Source organism: Lampetra planeri, chromosome 2, assembly GCF_965212315.1.
Source record: "Lampetra planeri chromosome 2, kcLamPlan1.2.h2, whole genome shotgun sequence".
In the NCBI taxonomy this organism is placed as follows: Eukaryota; Metazoa; Chordata; class Hyperoartia; order Petromyzontiformes; family Petromyzontidae; genus Lampetra; species Lampetra planeri.
The window spans coordinates 28,565,448-28,588,231 of record NC_136108.1 but is presented as its reverse complement, the minus strand read 5'-3'; the positions used below and the strand labels follow the sequence as shown (position 1 = coordinate 28,588,231).

Sequence of the window (22,784 nt, the reverse complement as noted above, 5' to 3'; positions counted from 1 at the left end):
TTCAGTTGCTACTGAAACGCTCTTGCTAGTTTGAAGCGCTTATCGTGCGATGCGTCATGCAGGTTGTACGTGCATTGGCGCATTCACGCACACTGCGTGCTCCTTAAGTCCATGGACTGTCCATTCAAATGTCCATCCCATTGTTAATGCTTGATCCGAGGAGTTTACTGCCGTCGCTGGAAAGAAAAATCAGTCACCCTCCTTCCTGGAAGACCCCCTCCTTCTCGCTGTGCTGTGTTGAAAAATGCTTACCATTTAAATGTCGATGTCAAAATATCTCTTAACACGTGCGAATGGTCTGCTCTACGAGAGAGTTCCAAATTGTTAGTTTGCTTCATGGCACAATTGTAATGAATACAAAATGGGAAAACATACTATCAAGTCACTGTCTCCCTGCACATCTCTGTTATGGGCATGAGATAGAAGTGGAAATTCCAATTTGCCATGGTGGGAGCCAATGTCTTGGATAACAAGTCATCCTATGTGAAGCAACACATATGCACCTCCGTTGAATATATATTTTCAAAGTATAGCTTCACAACTTCCAAGAATTTTGTTTCTTGCTGTTAAAGCATATCGTGGAAAGTCTTACTGTTCTGCTTCACGATAGTTTTTCAAACTTTTACAGGCTGTCAAACACGTGATTTATTGGGACAGATTATTTATGCTATATATATATTCACCTATTTTCAAAAGGCCTCAATAGCAACTTGTTGTTTCTTCTGTTGAGGAAAGTGGTCCGGTTGAAGGTGGAGTCGTAATATGAAAGATGCCTTCAAGGTAAATTGCCAAAATCTACAACAAATGTGAATTAATCGTCGACCTAAAGAGGACGTACAATTGTTTTCACGTGTCAGTGTATGATGGTATGTACATTCATACAATGATAGACATCATTATTGGTTTTGGGATATGTAATATTTTATTGTCATATTAAAGTGTTCAAGGTTATTGCACCCTTGCTATTATTACTGAAATGTAGAAAAAATCCAACATGGAATGTAAGAATGCCTTGGGCAAGTTTTTTTAAATCTCAAGAATGCCGGCTTCCATTTTTTCTCTGTCTCCAAATGTGTTTTACTAAATAGCATTTGGTATGGATTAGAAATATATGACATATGGCTAATAATACTTCATATAAAGTGGATACTGCCACTATATAATGTATGTATTTCTCTAAGCTCCGATAAGCTGATTAATATTGAAGTTCATCAACATGTCCTGTGTCATTCCTGAAAATGCCAACTCGTCCAATGAAAGCTTTTCAGCTCTTACCGAGCGCTATCTAACGAAGACTATCTGCTGTTCCGATATCGTTTTTCTCTGAACGGGAGACTGGGAGCTTATCGAGTGTAAATGCATTTCAGGCCATTAATAAACCCACTCACGGCATGAGCGGAGATTGTTGGAGGAGAATTTGTAAGCCCTGCCACTCCCACTTGTCATTCTGAGATGCTTTGCTTTAATTGCGAGCCCTTATCGGCATTTACAGAGAATACTCTTTTTTGTGTGCATGAATATTTGAACGTAATTATAACAATAAAGGCCTGGCACACAGTGCTTCAAGCGCTAAGAGCATGTATTTTGCAGCAACAGGCTATTTGTGCGCAAAAAAATGTGCACTCGAGTTTGACACCATCACAAGCGACCAAATATCCATTCGACTTACTCTAGTGCTAGTGGTGAGCACCTATTAATACTGACACATGGATTTTCTTTTTTCAACCAAACCCTCCCTACATTAGTAAATGTTACACACCGTGTGAATACAGTATTCCCTCGTTATTCACGAACTTGCTACCCACGATTTTGGATATCCGTGAATCACATCTGGAACTCTGCACGACTGCATATCGAGAGAAATAGAGAAAAGTGATGAGAGAGAATGTGATGCATCATCATAATTTAAGGTATGTACATATATAAACTATGATTTAATACTTTAATATGTATTTGTATTTACTTTACGTTCATTTAACCAATGTGTATTTTGTGTTATGATAATGTTCATGTATTTAATTTATTAAATACGTATTTATTTTAAGTAATTCATAAAAAAATAAGTTTCTGTAGGCCAATATCATTATCCGCGAATAACGAGGGAATACTGCACGCCACCTACAGTCACAAACCCAGGAGACACAACCCACAAAGATAGCCCCACGCCGAGTGTTCTCTCGCCTGTCACCGTCGGAAATGCAATGAGTTCAATACAAAATTAAAAAGGACTGGCACCTGGGAGGGTGGTGTAAGTGGCACTTTGCCTGGCTCTGCCCGTTGATGCACAGGAATGTAATAGGAGAAAACATGTACATGCTGCAAAATGTGTGCATGGCAAATTAACTTTATTAATATTTATATATTTAGTGAACACAATGTTGCACTGTACACATAATAAACACGCACAAAACGGAACAAAGTTAATATTTTAAACCAAATAAACACATTGTTTAGGATCAAATTCCCTTAAATGTGCCTGATCTAATGAGATATTGGAAGCTAAGCAAAGTTTGAGCATGGCTAGTTCTTGGACGGGAGTGTCAGAAAATGCCAGGTGTTGTAGTCTAGGCCTGTGAGATAAAGCGATGGCAGTACAACAATGGATTCTTGAATCTGACTGTGCATGAGCTCTGTGTTTTCTCCCACATTCTCAACAATTATCAATGAAATTTGCCGAATATTTAAAATAAGATTCTCTTTTAAATAAATGTCTTGAGAGTGAACGAGGCCTTCCTTAGTAAACAAACAACGTTAGTCATTCTTAATGGCTGCTAAAGATGTTAAGGAATTGCTGCAGCATTTACCTTCAGGATTATCCAACCATCAGTGAAATATTGAGTAAATAAACAAAGCAAAACCTTGCAGTATACCTTTTGTAAAATTTTCATCCTTTATAGTTAAAGGGCAAAAAGCCATCATTTCCCAATGTCATTAATGCCAACATATCTTGCTTGCTATTGCTTTCTTTATTATACATTTCTACAGTATGCATATTATGAATACCACTTGTTTAATACATTGTAAAGACCACAAATTCGCATGCAAAACACAGTGTGCATCTGTACTTATGAAAATGTACAGTCCTCTTGTCAGTGCACCACCACAGTAAGGCCAACCCACGTGTGCGGTGTTGGTTATAGGGGATGTTTAACCATACTTTACCATCCTGATAGTGAGATTTTGTGAAGCAAAGGGGTTCTGGGCTAGTTCTGAAATCGTGCACCACCAATGTTAGTCATGGCTGGGACTCAAACTCAGGTCGCAGTGCGCCGTCGCTTCCTGCCCGGCACCTATGGACACGGTTTTATTGGCAGCTTCATGTATTTTTTATTGTTTGACAACAAGGAGGAAAATACATTTCCTAGAATAATTCCACAATGAGTGGGCTGTCACATGTCAAATTAAGTTAATTATCCGTTTCTGTTTGATTATGTTTGGACTATCTAAGTTTTGACTGATGGCTTTATATATATATATGTCGTCACGTAAAGGGTGTCACTATGGTGTTAGCGCCAGGCACTGTTACAAGAGTGCTACTGTGCGTCTGGAACCTCTCTCTGGGGCCACAGTGAGTACGGCAAGCGAACGGGCCCTAGGGGACATAGTCCTGGTGACGGCCTGAGAGAGGGAAAGTCAGGAAATGGTAGTCTGGATGAATCCGGGAGGGCACGTGACTGGGACAGGGTAGTAAGAGGGGCCTGAGGGGGGGCTTTAGGGACACGTGATGCTCGGTCGAGATCCTTCGGGAAAGGTCTCGAAGGGGGCGTGGTCGAGGCGGAGCCAGGCCACGCTCAGGAGCATAAAGGGGCGGTCCCTAGAGTGTTCTTGGCTGTTCTCTGGAATCAACCCTCGGGGCTACGTCTCTTCGATCTTTGGTCTTCACTCGGCATCGTGGGTCAGTCAGAATGTTACTGACTGACCCGGTTATGTAGTTACCCTGTTAACGTAGTGTTGTTACCCTGTTAGGGTCTAGAGTGTGTACGTTTATGTAGTTAGCCCTGTTGGGGCTGTGTAATAACGCCTCCAAGTGAAGTGTTCACCACTACATATACAGTACATAAACTCTCTGTGTGTAGATTTACACTTTTAAGTAAACTTCAGTTGAAAAGAGATAATCACAAAAAAAACAATAAGCCATGGACCGCAATGATTTGTCACAATGAAATTAAATAAACGTGCAGACTTCTGTCTAGTAATTTCAATGTAAAGAGCTCTCCATGCTGTGCGTCATGGCAGTTGCTTGACTATGCTTAACCACACAAGTGAGTGCATGTCAGTGATGGGGAGGCACAGGACCCGTTTCAGATATCACTCACGACTGATGTTAGACCTGGCTGGGTAATTGAATTCAGGTCGCCATGTTAATTTCATCGTGCTATTACCACTACACTATCACTCCAGAAGTATAAGATTAATGCTGCTGGCTGATTGTTCTTTGGGAAATTCATGAATGTTTGAACGATATCAAAACCTAATCTGTATTTGTCTGTTTGGAAAATAGCTTGTTAATAAAGATGGCCTTCCATTGTAATGTTTTATAAATTTTACTTCACATGCTTTATTTAACACTGATTCTTAGAACACTTAATATTCCAGCTATTGAATAATACATGCATTTTTTAAAAATGCATTTGGTGCAGTTAAGCATGAATGCAATCATACGGAACCGTGCCTTAACAAATGCAACACACGATCTATTCCATCAGCAGAAGAGCAGGCATCATGGTCTTTGTATTCCCGTGCCCATGGCTCATTATTTCAGAGCCAGAGGCCAAATAAGGGTGCAGGGTGTAAGGGCCTTTCAGACACGTCTGCTGTCTTGCAATCTAGCACATTAAACTGCTTGTTATTGGATACGGTAATATTACTGAGCTGAACATAAGCCCCGTAGCTTATGTTACTTCACACGTCAATTTCACACCTGCATAAGTGTATAAGAACGCATTGACAACGAGGGGGTGGACTTTGCAGAAGTGTGAATTATCTTCTGTTCGGGGCTACTCCACACTCGTGTCACAAATTAACCGCCAATGCCTTTGCTGATTCGTCAAGGAGCATACACCATCACCACGTGAACTCCCGGTCATCCTTGCAGCAGCGGCTTTTGTCTAGCCATCGAGCAAAGATGGCGGTCACCGCATCGCGCACTTTTCAGATGCGCTTCTGCGGCCGTCTGGAACGCTCTTCCTTCCGATAGTAGGAAGCCACTGGAACGATGCACTTTTAAATCTAGATTGACAACTCATTTCTTTAAAACAATTTTTTTGTGTTTAGCTTGTTGTCCTTCCCCCGCACCTCCGATTAGCAGGGTTGGCTACGTACGGTGCGAAAGAAGTTTAACATACATGCATACGTGCCCTGAGTTCAGGTTGTCAATAGTTATACTTAAAATGCTGCTTATGAAAGCCACAAAACTGTCACCAGTGCTTTACATGACTGACAATCGTTGACATTGATGGTTTACAAAAGGGTGGCTCACTTGGAAGTTGAAAGAACAAATGGAATACCACATTGGTAATAATAGGAGTCCCACTGACACACCACATTAAATAATTATGCAGGTGTTTTGAACTTCTTTCGCACCGTACTTAGCCAGCCATGCTAATCGGAGGTGCGTGGAAGGACGACAAACTAAACACGAAAGCACCGATGCAGCATCGTTGAGATCCTGAGTTTAAAGATGAGAGTCACCCATGATTTAAGCAGGTTCTTAAATGTTGTAAGCGATGGGTCTCAGCGAGGAGCTGGTCGCTGGCATGGGCCCTGCACCACCAAATGTCATTTTGGCCCACCCAAGTTAAACATAATTATAGGGTGCCACGGTGGTTGAGATGCTATCTTCCTCGTCTGCTATGCAAGAGGTGTCGGGGGTTAGATCCCGACCCTGGCGCTTATATATTTGGTGTTTGCATGTTCTTCCTGTGGTCGAGTGGATTGTTTTCTCCGAGTGTGTTTCGGCTATTTAGATAATTTAGCTGCTAAAAGTATCCAAATGACGGGCCACTTTGTTGAGCATTCTTTTTTGGCCAGGTCGCTTTAAAAAAAATAAGTTAATACCTCAGTGGGCATTGCCTGGTAGGATGGGGATGGTTTCGTTGTATTTGTATGTGTTTAGGCGATTTGTCTTCTTGGTTCTTTCGGTAAAGTCACGTAGAAGGGAAGTAATAAAATAATAAAAATAAAACATAATAAAATAATTCTCACGACGTTCCGGCCACAACGCAAGCATCCGTCCTCAGGTGAAGACCAGGTCTGTCGGGGAGACAGCGTCTGAATCCCTGCAGTCACGAAAGCTTTAAATCGAAATTTAGGCGATTTGTTTTCCTTTCTTGTACTTTACACTCCTATCATGTTTTTGTACTGTTTGTTGTTGTAACATTCTTACCCGCCCCTGCTAAAAAAATCTGTGAAAAAGAGAATTTCGATTTAAAGCTGCTTTCGTGACTGCAGGGATTCATCTTCTTGGTTCTTTCGGTAAAGTCACGTAGAAGGGAAGTAATAAAATAATAAAAATAAAACATAATATTTTTTATTTTATTACTTCCCTTCTACGTGACTTTACCGAAAGAACCAAGAAGATGAAAAAGAGCTTTACAGCTCATCAGATTCCTCCAGTATGAATACATGTCATGAGTCTGAGCCCTTGTTAGCGGGTATTGCCGTGTGTCAAGATGTTTTCAGCAAATTAACGAGCGTTCACACACGTGGGAGGATCCCGGATCACGCAGAGAAAGGTGTGCACGCAATCAGGGAAACACTTCATCCAATGCAGATGGAACAGATGGGAGTCGGCATTTGCCGTATCGCTCTCTGGCAGTGCTACCGAAGCAAGTAAAGATGTCGTAAGAAAAAAATGGTTATAAATACATTCCGTAAGCTAATTAAATGTTAGAGTTCAGGTATGAGGCATCTCACTCATTGCCGACTTGACTGTAATTGCTTCTGTTTTTGCTTTCATAATCACCGTGGTTAACTCCCAAACAGGATTTCAGGAACCTCACGCATTTGTATTTTTATTTGTAGGTTGCTATGTAATTATTCATTGTCATTTTTTATTATTGTTGCAGATGACACCATATACTTCCCATCGTTCGGTGGGAGCTCTTTCCTGAAGCTGCCTGCTCTGTCCTCGCTGCTGGAAAACAGCAACGAAAAGAATGATTTTTCTCCGAGGAAAGACTTGTCTTTTGAAATCGTCATTACCGTCAAGACTGCAGCTGTGAATGGAACGATGCTTTACAGTGAGTAGGACTACCTTCGATGCAAACGCCGAATCATATTTTGCCTTAACTCGGAACACCAGATGTGGGCTCGTTTAACACCTTCACATGGAAATGTATTATATATGTAGAAGTGATACTTTATTATTATTACTACATCAAACTGTTATAAAAGTGGTGCATTGCACATTTAGGATGTTATGAGTTTCCATGAACACCATATGAGCTCGACACTGCGTTGCTTCACAAAACCAACAACTTCAGTTGCTTAACAAGCTTTGGAGTTCTGGGACCACGCTGTGTCACGTGCTGTCATTCTTCTATCATCTATCACACGTCACGGGGTTAACTGGCCACCAAAGGAACAAGGACGTGGGGTTCAGTGGGTGCAAATCCATTGCACGCCTCGTGTGCGTGTCATCTTAGCATTGGGTTCACACAGAGGGCCCGTGATCAGCACACGATCGCACAAACACTGATTTGTTTTACGTCTTATTATTTCACAGTTCTTAATTTGCAATGAACTATGGGGCCAGTTGAAGCACAACATATGTTTGTTCGGCCAGTGATGCTCCACGTTTCATATAAATAACTGGAAATGTTGCAATAAAAATTACGTGTTTGGTTTTTTACACGTGTATGGAAGTTTATTTTGTAGTCGAATATTCCCTCATGGACACTTTTAGTAATTGCATCACCTTTAATATATTTGGCCATGATAGTGGGTTTCTTTTTCGTTTGGTTTTCCAAATGTAGACTACCACCCGATCAGCTCGGAAGTCTGTGACTGTTGACCTATTCATTTCAGCTTCAAGAGAGAAACTTGCTTTGGGCCACTCATTATCGTCCAGCCCCTTGACTGGAACACATCACGATCTGTCAGAGCCGAGCATGTTCAATCGGCTCAAAAACTATTGATGTGTCATAATATTATAGACATGTCTCGGGGCACGTGTGTTTTTTTTACAAGCTTCGTGAACTACACAAAGTCTCCAGGGGTGATGACAAAATGCATATTTCTTCAGAAAATGAAGTCGCACCATCGTGGGCCGATATGTTTGACGACGCGTTAACAGCCACGATCGGGCCCATCGTGTGCCGTCGCGGGCAATGCTCGTGTGAAGAAGTGAAAGGGGGAGCACCCATCGGCCGAGGAGGGGCCCGGCCGAATTGAGTGATTGTGTCGCTCGTGAGTGCAGGTGGCAGCGAAGGCCTACACGCGTTCTTCATCCACCTCTTCCTGACTGACGGAAGGCCGACTGCTCGGCTGGGCTGTGGCCGCTTCGACACAATTGTAACGGTCTCCTCGCCACAGCGGGCAAACCATGGCCAGCTGTCTGCCATCACAGTCAGGTATGGTGGGCAATGCTCATGCTAGATGGTGGGAATTTAAACCGCTGCATTTTCGCATGGGTTGGAGGCCCTGTTCAGCAAAAATGCTGATTTGAAGAAAAAAATAATGTCACTCTTAATACAGATGATTCAATACAGGTATCAATATTCACCAAGCGACAGGTCAGTGCACTCTTGAGTAGACCGTGTAGAGTCTGACATGGTGGCTCTGTGGTCAAAGCACTTTGGTCACGATAGGAAGGTTGCCGAGTTGCAATCCCGGAAAATGGGGTGAACTCATCTTAAATGTCAAAAGTGGTAATCCTGTGAAGAGACATTCTGCCCCCCCCCGGGCCACTGTCATGGGAATGTTTAATTACCATCACTGGAGCTTTGTGGCTGTCAATGGAATCAAGCATCGCCCCATTACTCGTGTGAACAGGCAAGCACATTGTCTGCTCTGCATCGGCGTATTTATCTGCCTTCCTCAGTCTTTACACCCTCAGTGTATGGCAACACCACGTGGGCATTTTACGCAAACTCCTGTTATGATCTCTCCTTCAAGTCCGCGAAGCTAAGGAGATCTTGCACCGCGTTAAGAGGTATCCCCTAGGGCTACTCTTCCACAAGGGAAATAATCGGCTTATAGATAATAAACGAATGGATGAATTATAATGGCTGACATCTGTCTGAAAAAAGAATAGCAGCTACAATTTGCTAGTATCAAAATCTGAAAAAATTAAAATTGTTTTTTACCCTTTCTGGCAATAAAACAGGTATTTAGATTTTGATTTAAAGCTTTCGTGACTGCAGGGATTCATATTCTTGGTTCTTTCGGTAAAGTCACATAGAAGGGAAATAATAAAATAATACCAATATAAAACAATACAAATTCTCACGACGTTTCGACTGCAACACAAGCAATCATCATCAGGTGTGAAAACCACAGCAAGAAAATTTAAAAAGAAGTGGCAAATTTTCTTGCTGTAGTTTTCACACCTGACGATGATTGCTTGTGTTGCAGTCGAAACGTCGTGAGAATTTGTATTGTTTTATATTGGTATTATTTTATTATTTCCCTTCTGCGTGACTTTACCGAAAGAACCAAGAATAGGTATTTAGATGTTCAAACACCAAATAGAAACTTTTTGCAAGGAATCATGTCTGCATTAACCACACGTACTTGTGGCAAAACACGCAAACAAACATCATCAGAGCATGGGTTTCTGTTTGGTATTTGAACATCTAAATAACACCTTTTTTATTGCCAAACTTTTATACTGTCAAAAAGGTCCCATTTTGACATCTGCCTCTTAAAAATATCTTGTTAGGGCACGCATGCTTGCAAAATTCAAGACAACGTGGGTACTTTATTTAGGGCTTATTTGTTCCCCCGCCATCCCCCCCCCCCCTTTTATTTATTTGGATGTTGCACGTTCCTGTAACAATTCACGGCATCAGAATATTTACTTAGACTGAAGGATGGGTGGGTCAGCAATGCCTGTGTTATGCTCGAGTAATATGTACATGGCAAAGTGCATTAATTTGAAACCATGTCCATATCGGCTTTTATATTTTAGCAACTTTCTAAAGGGTTTTGGGTATAAAAGTTTACCTTTCCTTTGCCTACTTAAAGATTTATCATTTGCATTTCAAGTGGCTTCGAACTGCTATTTATTAAACACTACGATTAAAATTGCACAACAAAAGTACATTAACAACCTATTTTGAGATGCCGTGTTGGCAGTGGCAGATAAACACAATTTACAACAACAAAAAACACCAAACATATTCATCAATAACACTGCCTTAAAAAGAACATTACATAATAATTAAGACCCTTCTTAATTGTACGTGCTATGAAGAAGGGCCATTTCGGAAACGTAGCCTATTATATGTTGACGGCATGGTTATTGATGAACGTTTGGGGGGAGTTTAGATGAATAAGTTGGGCATTGTTAAGTTCACAAGGTTTATGCAAGTAAGAGGGTGAATTAAATATCAATGACGCCACTGTGATGCATGTTTTTAAATACCGTCTGTGAATGGAGAATTTGTTAAAATTCACCTTTTTATAAATGCATACCGTGATTGAGAGTTTGGTGCCATCAGTGTTATAGACAAGTGGATATTGAAAAACATAAAACCTTTTCCAGGCTGTGACTTACTTTATTTGAATGTTGCATAGATATTAAATCAATGTAGTCCACCACCATATTAACAGGCTAGACAAATGTACTTTTGTAACAAAGGCAACTGCCCTTTTAAACTCGAGTGAAACACATTGCATTTAAAATAAATTTGCCTCTGTACTCTGCCACTGATATTTTTATGAATTGGTTCGATGCAGAATTCCATTGCAAGCATTGCAATTAAGGTCCTTGTACTGTCCAGGCATGATTTATGGTGCAATTACGGGTGGCGAAAAATCATTTTACAGACCATTCTTGTGTGACGGAAATAACCCATCTGCATGAAACAAAAACATCACATAACTTGCACAAATAAATTCGAAACAGATATTAGACTTGTGTAAGAATGCACTCGCGTACATACACACGCACGCAGATTTTTAGAAATGTATATTGAACTTCTTTCGTGCCATATGTATCCAACAATGTGAACTGGAGGTGCGGGGGAAGGACAACAAACTAAGCACAAAAAGCAAAATAAAAAACCAGCCAGATACTCATTGAATAACACAAATTTAGTTACGTAGGTAAAACAATAAATAAAATAAAATAAATGAAAACAACTAAATTAAATCACGATGTTTCGGAGGCACAGCAAAATAACTGTAGCTACAGTTACAGTTATTTTGCTGTGCCTTTTTACACCTGATGAAGTAAGCTTGTGTTACCTCCGAAACGTCGTGATTTAATTTAGTTGTTTTCATTTATTTTATTTTATTTATTGTTTTACCTACGTGACTTTACCGAAAAAACCAAAGAGTATGAATCATTGCAGTCACGAAAGCTTCAAATCTAGAACAAATTTAGTTGCTACAGTTATGTTGAACGGTATCCTAAAACAACTCCCATGCACATGCATTCGGGTATACACACAACTTTGGTGTGTGGTCGTTATCAAACTAAAAGTACTCGACTGGAAATGTGTTTTTTTGTTCGCCTGCTGTGATGTGCGCATATATAACTCCGCTGACTCATTTGCCCGTCTGCCTTGCCGTATTGAAGTCGTGTTGATAATTGCAGTTGTGAGTGGTATAGTCAAGTGATGACAGGACTTTGGGTTTTTTAACAGAAAAATCACCGCTTAACATGCTCTGAGTGGACAGTAAAGTCTATATTTGTCTGTGTAGAATTTATGTTGTTTGTACTGCAGTATTTGTTCATTTAGAACCTCACAATACATAGATTTGGCATGCAGCCAATTTTGAATGCCCTATCTATAGAATGCATGCCCAATCTCTGGGAGATTCATTATAAATGGTGTATAATTATCCATGCGATCATAAGTCAGAGGTGTGGACTCGAGTCATGTGACTTGGACTCGAGTCAGACTCGAGTCATCAATTTGATGACTTGCGACTCGACTTGGACTTGCATAACAATGACTTTGTCCCACCTATGAGATGTGGACTCGAGTCATGTGACTTGGACTCGAGTCAGACTCGAGTCATGAATTTGATGACTTGCGACTCGACTTGGACTTGCATAACAATGACTTTGTCCCACCTCTGTCATAAGTATTCGTGTGTGAGTGGGTGCATTGCACTCAGAATCACTTGTTGTACCTAATTTGTTCTTTATGGAGTGGCAACAGCAGTGAGCAGACTGTACGATGAGCCCATTGATATATAATGATGGTTATCTTGTGTGGCCAACGAAGGGCAACTATTGGAGATTCAGTTCTAAGTTATTTAGCCATTCAAGTGCTTTTTCCAAGATTTCGCTAATTTTTTGAAAACACCACCTTCACGTTTATATATTTGCGGCAGTGTGAAGTTATGCGCTCCGTGGTTTGGCATTCGTAGCCATAGCTGCCATTGCACACAGGAGAGAACCTTTTCCTTGACACTTGTGCATCAGGTATCTATCACGTCTCCGCATCTCCCGTAGTTTATCCAGACCCGCTTAAGCGCCGGCCATTGTTTTCGTGATGGAAGCCGCGTTGGTGGTGGTGGAGTCGCTCATGAGTTTGTTGGGCAAGTATGAGCCGGATGATTGGTAAAACACAGCCATATAAGCCTTCGTAGCCAACAGTGCTAATCGCACCTTGGCTACGTACGGGGTGAAAGAAGTTCAACATACATTAGGATTCGAGTTTCTTTCAAGTTTCCTGCTCAAGTGCAGGGCCATGGCTCAAGGTGCCCCCCCTCCCTATATCCCTCACCTAAAAAGACAACTCTTTATACCAGAGGTAATGAGCTATAGGTAAATGAGAACGCTTCAGGTGGCATTGCCTTACCCTCCACAACAAGTGTATATGAGGTGACATCATCATCAGATGCATTTTAGCATCACACCCACGTTATGATTTTAGTTACATTTGACACAGAGGGTGCCACGGTGGCGAGATGTTAACTACCTCGCCTGGCATACAGGTGGTGGTGGGTTCAATCCCCACCTTGATGCCTGTATATTTAGAGTTTGCATGTTCTCCCTGTGGTTGTGCGGACTTTTTCTCTGGGTCCTCCGGTATTTTTAAATCCTTTATATTAAGTTCGCTTGCTTGCTTGCGCGCTTACGACCGTGCAAATCTTTCGGTCGTTTTTTAACCCACTTCCCGTGATCCAATCGAGCTGACATTTTGCACACAGACTCGTTGTGCGTGACAATTTATTTTCGTGAAAAAAAAATTCAAAAACGTTCCACTTTTTAGGATTTTTTTCCATATTTAATTTAAAATACCAATGTGATAAAAATGAAACTCTTACTCAAGAAAAACATAAATGAATAATAAAATAAAACCGATGCCACGCATATAAAGGATTTATAGTGAAAAACTTTGTTTTTACGGGTTACTTTTTCCTCCTACATTTAGAATCATACGTTTAGAGTATTTGGCTACTATAACATTTCCACGTGATAAGCCACTTCATTGAGCTATCATTTGTGGCCAGGTCGCTTCTAAAATAATATATAGCGACGTAGCTCAGTGGGTCCCACCTAGTAAAACAAAAATTTTAATATGAACCCGGCGCCGTGAGTTTGATTCCCATCCGCGGCTATCAACAGTGGCGATGGATATCTGACTAAGGCTTGAACCCCCCCCCCATCAGCAACCCACACTGAGAAGTGTGGTGAAGTATGGTTAAATAAATCCCAGCCTTTCATCCGGCAGTGAATTTACAAAGGGATGCAAATTATTATTAATGCTAGGTGGTAATTTAGCATTTTGACAACATGTACATTTTGCTACAATGGCAATAAAATGTCACTTTACAATGTCGGTGTATGTCGCTACTCTGTGTTATTGTTAAAATAGTAGCCTGTAGGGAACCAACGATTAATGGATCCATCTATAAATATCGATTGTTAATCTCATAATGCATGGATCACATCACATGCCTGGGAAGTGATGTCCTTCGATTTGTATGCGTTGAATGTGAGAGAATCACGTGACACCTCCAACCGCAAGACCCCGCTACATTCGCCATAATCAAATTGCAACTTCTGAATCAGAAAAATGTGATGAATTGAGGGGGATTGGGGGGATGAATGGTTATGCCTTGTATGCACAGTCGTATAGTGGGTTCGATTGCGTAGTAGGTACATGTTTTAACTACAATGCTCCGCCACCCAACAGAGACAATGAAATCAAGTTGTCACGTGGGAAAATATGCCAATTGATTTAGTTTCACTTTGTTGAAAAGCAAGATATATTTTACAATTTCGTAGACATTTTGCTGGAAATTACAACCAACATCATCATTTCGATTTAAAGCGTTCGTGACTGCAGGGATTCATATTCTTAGTTCTTTCGGTAAAGTCATGTAGAAGGGAAATAATAAAATAATACAAATTAAACATAATAAAATGAAATTCTCACGACGTTTCTGCCACAACGCAAGCAGCCGTCCTCAGGTGAAGAAACAGCGCTGTCTTTCTGACAGCTCTGTTTCTCCCAGCGCTGTCTTTCCGACAACTCTGTTTCTTCACTTGAGGACGGCTGCTTGTATTGTGGCCAAAACGTCGTGAGAATTTAATTTATTGTGTTTATGTTTATTATTTTATTATTTGCCTTCTACGTGACTTTACCGAAAGAACCAAGAATACATAATCATCACGTGTTGACGAGACCTCCGCCTTCGCGTGGATATGAATGTAAATGCAGTGGCACCAGCCGTGTGAGCCGTCTTTCAGCGCAGAACTAGAAAGCAGCAATACATTCAAGGTTATATTTGAAGTGAGTCGAGTATCCCACTGTGCAGATTTGAGACATTTCACGGAAATGAGGTTTCAGTGTAATGTCATTTCAATTCTCCGGACCCCTATCTCCAATGCGCTTTGTATTAATGTTTTAATTTATGCTGCGTGATTGGACCTGTGCTGCGTGTTGCTCTGGAAAATAGGCTCAGTAAATTTCGATTTAAAGCTTTCGTGACTGCAGGGATTCATCTTCTTGGTTCTTTCGGTAAAGTCACGTAGAATGGAAATAGTAAAAAAATAAAATAAAACATAATAAAATAATATATTATGTTATTATGCTTATTTTATTATTTAATATAATATATTATTTCATTATGTTTTATTTTATTATTTTATTATTTCCATTCTACGTGACTTTACCGAAAGAACCAAGAAGATGAATAGGCTCAGTAGTTTGCCATCTAAGCGAAATACGTTTACCTATTCACACTTTGCGGTTTGAGCTTATGTGTACATTATGGTAATATTGGAATGTAGTGGTCGGAACATTTATTAAATAATAATTTTCAGTGTTATTATCCCCTTGATGAATACCGATTGTTTGGCTACTGGGATAATGTAAACATTTTAAATGAAGGATATCACAGTGGATCAGGAAAAGGTCATACATACATCACAAATGCATTTACTGTACATGCTCATTTCATTAAATTCCATATATGATATGTAGTTATCCACGTATTTCTTTCTCCACCGTAATTTTACATTTGATTATGTTTCTAGTCGAGGTGGCCAGTCAACACAGGAGGGAGTCAGAGCACAGAGCTGGCACTGTTAACATCCTGGGTTTAAATCCGAGTTTCAGCCACATTTGAAGAAAACCAGGTTTTCAAGTCTATTATGTATATATGTTCTTCTTTCGCACCGTACGTAGTCAGCCGTGCTAATCTGAGGTGATCTTCTTCATATGGATGATGTAGCTGTAGAGCAAAAAGTATAATTTATATCTTGATTTAAATCTTTTGTGACTGCAGAAATTCATCCTCTTTGGGTCTTTTGGTAAAGTCACGTAGATAGAAAAATAATAATAAAAAAAATCACGACGTTTCGATCGCAACACAAGCAATCGTCCTCAGGTGAAAAAAGAATTATATTGAAACTAAACAAAATTTTTTTGGTATTTTATCAGGTAAGGTCCACTGAGCTATATAGCTCTTTTTTAGAAGCAACCTGGCCATAAATGATAGCTCAACGAAGTAACTTATCATGTGGAAATGTATAGCAACCAAATACTCTGAACGCATGTTTCTAAATGTGGAGGGATAAACTGGAGGACCCGGAGAAAATCCACGAGACCACGGGGACAACTTGCATCAGGAATAGCGCGATGTTCACACAATTAACACAATTATCAGTTTGATGGTCTCAGCCCGGCCAACAATGACTATGCCAAACAAAAAAAACGTCATTGCTTTGAATGTCGTGTAATAAATGTTTGCCGGTGTTAGGGTGTGTGAGCTTACTGCTAGCCTGGCCCGGAGCCACAGGAAACCACTGGTCAGAGCAGACGTACTTTCAGAGCACGTTCCGGCATGTCTTTTGCGAAATGCACGTGCCAAAATGCCATGCGTACGAGGGGAATGGTTTGCCAAGTCCTCCTCGCACTCCCTCACGTGCTCATGCCTTCAGGTACAGAGTATCTTAATTCGGCCAGCGGAAACCCAGCTCAGGATTTTGCGGACAGGTTCAGGAATCCCACGGTGGCCTTCCAAGCTCGTTCTTAGCTCTCCTCGCTTTGACTTGTTTCACCTCGTGAACTGAGGGACGTCAGAATTAGCGGTCCACCATGAAATGTGGATTGTGGAATCAGGCCAGATTTACACAAACACGGCCACAGTTCAGCCAAAAATAGGGGAAATAATGGCCCAAAACACGACGATTTGAACCCATGATCTCTTAATTGAGAGAAATGCTGTCATATCAACTGCTCAATGATGGTATTGCAGCCTATTCTTACAATTACAACCTATTCATTCAATTTCTTACAGCCTGATGTGAATCCAACAATCAACAGTATGATTAAGTTGGATATTATGGATATTTTATACAATTATCTTTGTTTTGAGAGTCATAAGGACCGTGCGTATGTGTATAACATGGCATGTATTGATTTATTGAATATTACTGTCTTGCAATTAAAGTGAGAAGTGGCAATAATTTGTTTCATTGGGCAGTTATCTTATCACCTCCAACCCCAGATCCACTGATTATATAATCCGGTGCACCACACAAGCCTCAGCAAATAACGTAATCAGCGCGAGTTTAGTGAAGGTGAACCTCTTTATCCTTGGCTTCACGCCGGGTTCCTGCCACAACTCTCCGTGACGGCTGCCTCTGCCTTGCCTGATTTATTGTGGCAGGCCATCAAAAAAATACTACACCGAGTTTGTTTCTGAGAAATATATGGCGCTTGAGCTATTGTTGAAGAACCCAGCCTTTTAATCTCCTCCGAGATAGCTGGCTCACTGTTTTAAGCCAAAGTAAGCTCGGGGTGAATCGGCCTGATGGGTAATCCTTCTCCTGCTTTTTGAAGGAACTTTTTAAAAGTTGTCCTCCCCTTTCTTTTTTAAACAAAAAAGTATCTGCATTGTGTAGATAGTGCATAAACTTTGGCTTATGATGGGTTTTCGAAAGTGCATTTCCATGAGTGTTCGTAACTACAGGAAACGAGAAAATGAAAATGCAATATTGTGCAGGGATTTTAGGCCTGTTTTTAAAAAAATGCACTCATCTAAAGGTAATCTCCGAATTTGTTCAGCTAAACCGTGCATGGTTGAGTGTTGCGGTCTCCTTTTCATGTATGGGGTTGACAAGAGATCAAAACTTGAGTTTTTTGGGGTACAGAATAGCATATGGCCCACTTGCACCCTTAAGCAGAATGATTTACAATGTGTCCTCGTTTTAACCTGTTTGAAAGTTTTGACACAAGTGCTCGAAGCGGGCACATTTTAATGCCAGCACGACAAGCAAGGAGGAATGTGTGAGGGCCGGAAACCCGAATGTCTCTCTTCCGGTCTCAACTGCTTGGAGGGGTTATTTAAGCAGTTAATAAAGCTATGCTGATCTGACCTTGGTGAGAGCCAGACCAGATAGAGTCACCATCTGCCACTGATGTGCACAGCCAGGAATCATGCACAAAGACAAATGAGGTAAAGGCGATGAATGCCAATTAACCAAAAAGAACGTACCGTGAAAATTTGACAGGACCCTCTTGAAAACGAAAATTGTGACTTGGTGAGACCTCCTGGGTAAACAAACATAATAATAATAATAACAGGGTGAAGTACTGTTAGCAAGCTCATGCTGAAGTTTGGCTTGAGTGCTGATTTAGCAACCAACACACCTGGCCACGTTTGTTTCCACTCACATGACGTTCAGGCAACACAACGGAGTCCAAGTGCAGGCTCAGCTCACTGGATTGTGTAACACGTGAGCCACTGCACCACCACTCCCCCCCCCCTCCCGCCACATTAACAGATTGTTGGGACAAGTGCTGCTAGCAAGCATCGATGAAGGCCAGCACAGCACATGAGAGGGTGGGAGGAACAACACTATGCCCTACTGCCTGAGTCGACCTAAGGGAGGCCCAGGACTGGTTCAGATGTTTGACACACTAGTGTTGGCCGTGAGCGGGTATCAAACTTGGGTGACTGTGTTCAGTGCACGGTGCATTAACCACAACACCAACGCGCCCCATCTGCACAAGACAAAGACACACGAACGGTCGCACTCAAGAGCGGGCAATCAGCCTCTCGCACAGTCTCGCTTAAAAACGTTCTTGTAATTGGATGGCATCCCTGTGCTTTGGCAGTTCTGCGAATTTAGGTGAAAACATGAGTGATTAATCATGCTTGCCGTGCATTACGAATGCATTTTGCAGGGCGTCCACCTCAGCATTGTCAGGGAGCAGCAGTGCCTGTGCATTGGAGCTGTCCGTCGATGGCATTACGGTGTATCAGACAAGAGAAGTGAGGTCACTTGTGCATCCTAAGGTCAGTGCATGTTAAAATCGCGTCGCATGTAAACATCTCTGCCTTCCCGCTCACAGTCCCTACGCGAGTAGGGCAGGGAGCCCTCGTTTTCTCCGCTTCCCTCAACTCATGAGCTTCTGTCCGCAGAATTTCTGTGCCCTCTTGCCTTGTTACGCTTTGTGCTCTGTATTGAGCTCTTATCAAATAAAAAAAAGACGTAATTATAAAAAAAAAACATTGTTTCCTATGGAATATTCCATTCCTTATTTTTTTTAATGCTGTAGTATTAAATAAACCTTGCATTGAATATTTGTTTTTAAGTTGCATTACAAATTTCTGCGGCATGTACGTACAGTGAGGGAAAAAAGTATTTGATCCCCTGCTGATTTTGTACGTTTGCCCACTGACAAAGAAATTATCAGTCTATAATTTTAATGGTAGGTTTATTTGAACAGTGAGAGACAGAATAACAACAAAAAAAATCCAGAAAATGCATGTCAAAAATGTTATAAATTGATTTGCATTTTAATGAGGGAAATAAGTATTTGACCCCCTCTCAATCAGAAAGATGTCTGGCTCCCAGGTGTCTTTTATACAGCTAACGAGCTGAGATTAGGAGCTCCTAATCTCAGCTTGTTACCTGTATAAAAGACACCTGTTCACAGAAGCAAGCAATCAATCAATCAGATTCCAAACTCTCCACCATGGCCAAGACCAACGAGCTCTCCAAGGATGTCAGGGACAAGATTGTAGATCTACACAAGGCTGGAATGGGCTACAAGACCATCGCCAAGCAGCTTGGTGAGAAGGTGACAACAGTTGGTGCGATTATTCGCAAATGGAAGAAACACAAAATAACTGCCAATCTCCCTCGGCCTGGGGCTCCATGCAAGAACTCACCTCGTGGAGTTGCAATGATCATGAGAACGGTGAGGAATCAGTCCAGAACTACACGGGAGGATCTTGTCAATGATCTCAAGGCAACTGGGACCATAGTCACCAAGAAAACAGTTGGTAACACACTACGCCGTGAAGGACTGAAATCCTGCAGCACCCGCAAGGTCCCCCTGCTCAATAAAGCACATATACATGCCCGTCTCAAGTTTGCCAATGAACATCTGAATGATTCAGAGGACAACTGGGTGAAAGTGTTGTGATCAGATGAGACCAAAATGGAGCTCTTTGGCATCAACTCAACTCGCCGTGTTTGGAGGAGGAGGAATGCTGCCTATGACCCCAAGAACACCATCCCCACCGTCAAACATGGAGGTGGAAACATTATGCTTTGGGGTTGTTTTTCTGCTAAGGGGACAGGACAACTTCACCACATCTAAGAGACGATGGACGGGGCCATGTACCGTCAAATCTTGGGTGAGAACCTCCTTCCCTCAGCCAGGGCATTGAAAATGGGTCGTGGATGGGTATTCCAGCATGACAATGACCCAAAACACACGGCCAATGCAACAAAGGAGTGGCTCAAGAAGAAGCACATTAAGGTCCTGGAGTGGCCTAGCCAGTCTCCAGACCTTAATCCCATAGAAAATCTGTGGAGGGAGCTGAAGGTTCGAGTTGCCAAACGTCAGCCTCGAAACCTTAATGACTTGGAGAAGATCTGCAAAGAGGAGTGGGACAAAATCCCTCCTGAGATGTGTGCAAACCTGGTGGCCAACTACAAGAAACGTCTGACCTCTGTGATTGCCAACAAGGGTGTTGCCACCAAGTACTAAGTCATGTTTTGCCGAGGGGTCAAATACTTATTTCCCTCATTAAAATGCAAATCAATTTATAACATTTTTGACATGCGTTTTTCTGGATTTTGTTGTTGTTATTCTGTCTCTCACTGTTCAAATAAACCTACCATTAAAATTATAGACTGATTATTTCTTTGTCAGTGGGCAAACGTACAAAATCAGCAGGGGATATAATATGTTTTCCATCACTGTATGTAGAACTTATTTCGCACCGTACGTCGCCAACCATGATATGAAGCAAATAAAATGCCTATTCAGAACTCCTGCAGTGCAATGCATATCGGAGAAAATTCGAAAAAAAGCTCATGAAGGTGATATCACAGAACTACTTCTGAAATACATGTGAGTGAACTCTTATTGATGCATAGGGGCACTGCCATTTCCCGTGCACCCCACTATAGAGATGTTTGCCCCATGGCAGTCAAATCAAAATGTTAATTCGGGTGAACTATCACATTTGATATGAAGGGTTTTTTAAGCCGTCATTGGTGACTTGGCTGAGGCCAACATCTGACCACACTTGAGAACCCAATTTAACCGAGATCTCAGTGGATGCGGGCTGAGTACTCTGATCCCCTCAATCTCCCAGCCACCCCTGAACAGAAACAACACATTCCTGCGGAGGGAGCTGGTAGGAACGTTGGGTTGCTCGGTCAATGGCCAGGGTCAACGGCGGCGTGGTGTATTCTGCAAATATGCCCGACTGTGAGGGCGGGCACAAGCCGGCGTGAGTAGGTTACACGTTGAGTTTTATAAGGGCACCACGAGGTGACCAGCCCCTCCCCACCCAGCCCCACCCCTCCCCACCCTCCCCACCCAGCCCCACCCTCCCGACACAGCCCCTCCCCACCCTCCCCACCCAGCCCCTCCCCACCCACCCCTCCCCACCCAGCCCCACCCTCCCGACCCAGCCCCTCCCCACCCTCTCCACCCAGCCCCTCCCCACCCTCCCATCCCCACCCAGCCCCATCCTACCCACCCTCCCCACCCAATCCCTCCCCACCCAGCCCCTCCCTGCACGACGGATGGACGGACACAATCATCCCCTGTGGGCTGGTGTAACCAGGAGGTTCCTACCAGTACTACTTGATGATGTATTCACACTTGTTGTAATGCAGAAGCCCTGTCTGAAAAATTGCGTGCGCTCGTTAGTCACATCTTCGTGACGAGCTGCTGTTTTGTAATTATCACTTACGGCCTGTTATATGGAGCATTCTCAAATTGCACTAAAATATATTCCATAAGCACGTACGTGAACAACTAAAGTTAACTTTTATAATTGGTCTCAAATTGCCCGCTGCAAGCAGAGTTTTTCCGCAAAGTTTCTCGTTTGTTTCCCCATTGGCATCGTTCGCTGGTGGCTGTTGCGTAACCATTCGCCGACGCGTACAGGAAAGCTTTCCAACGAGTATTTGCGTCGGGCCTTTGCACAATTCTGAATTTAGTAGCAGCTTCCTTGCTCCGACGGCCAGTTATCACCGTCGTGCGTCGCTTAGTAACAGTCGAGTGTGAAGTGAAGTGTTTCTCATCGCATGTGATCACTGGGTTGACCAACTAAAGGTTGGCACTCAACTGGACGTGGTTATTATGGTAGCTGCAAGGCTCTTACCCCCAGGATGCTTATATAAGCACGAACGCAGAACTAAAGTCGCGCTTCTTTCCATTCGTGCGGTGCTTTTGTGGTTGTCTGACCGATGATAGTTTTTAGCACCTGCATCTCGTTTGTATCTCCCCACTTCCTCAACGTGTCTTTTGTAGTTTCCCAAAAAAAATCGACGAGAAAAGAAATTGAGAGAACATAACACAGAAAATGATTAAAAGGTGTCGTAGCGAGCGACGGGGGCATGGAAGAAGCAAAAAAGAGGCTGATGACTGGTGACTCATAAATTGGGAGAAAGATGGAACCATACCTCGTGGTAAAGATACAATCGTATAATTAGTTTAAGGATCTTATGCAGATCCTCTATTATTGAAATATCATATATCCAAGGTATCAGACCGTTCTCCCATGAAAAGAGGTGAGGGTTCCAGACGACCGCTGTCGAAAGTGGACCTAGATTAAAATCACGATGCTTTTGAAAAGCTGAAGTTAATCATGAAAAGCAACATGGCAGTTTT

At 42.1% G+C, this 22,784-nt stretch overlaps 1 protein-coding gene across 1 annotated transcript in view; it reads left to right on the top strand.

Moving 5' to 3' along the window:
* Nucleotides 1-19,007, top strand: part of LOC144724297 (uncharacterized) — a 59,846-nt gene extending 40,839 nt beyond the window's left edge. Inside the window, exons 9-12 of the mRNA XM_078603307.1 lie at nt 7,068-7,241; nt 8,420-8,573; nt 18,825-18,936; nt 18,993-19,007. Coding sequence (XP_078459433.1) covers nt 7,068-7,241; nt 8,420-8,573; nt 18,825-18,936; nt 18,993-19,007 — 455 coding nt within the window. The remainder of the gene's footprint in view (nt 1-7,067; nt 7,242-8,419; nt 8,574-18,824; nt 18,937-18,992) is intronic.
* Nucleotides 19,008-22,784: the final 3,777 nt, after the last annotated feature.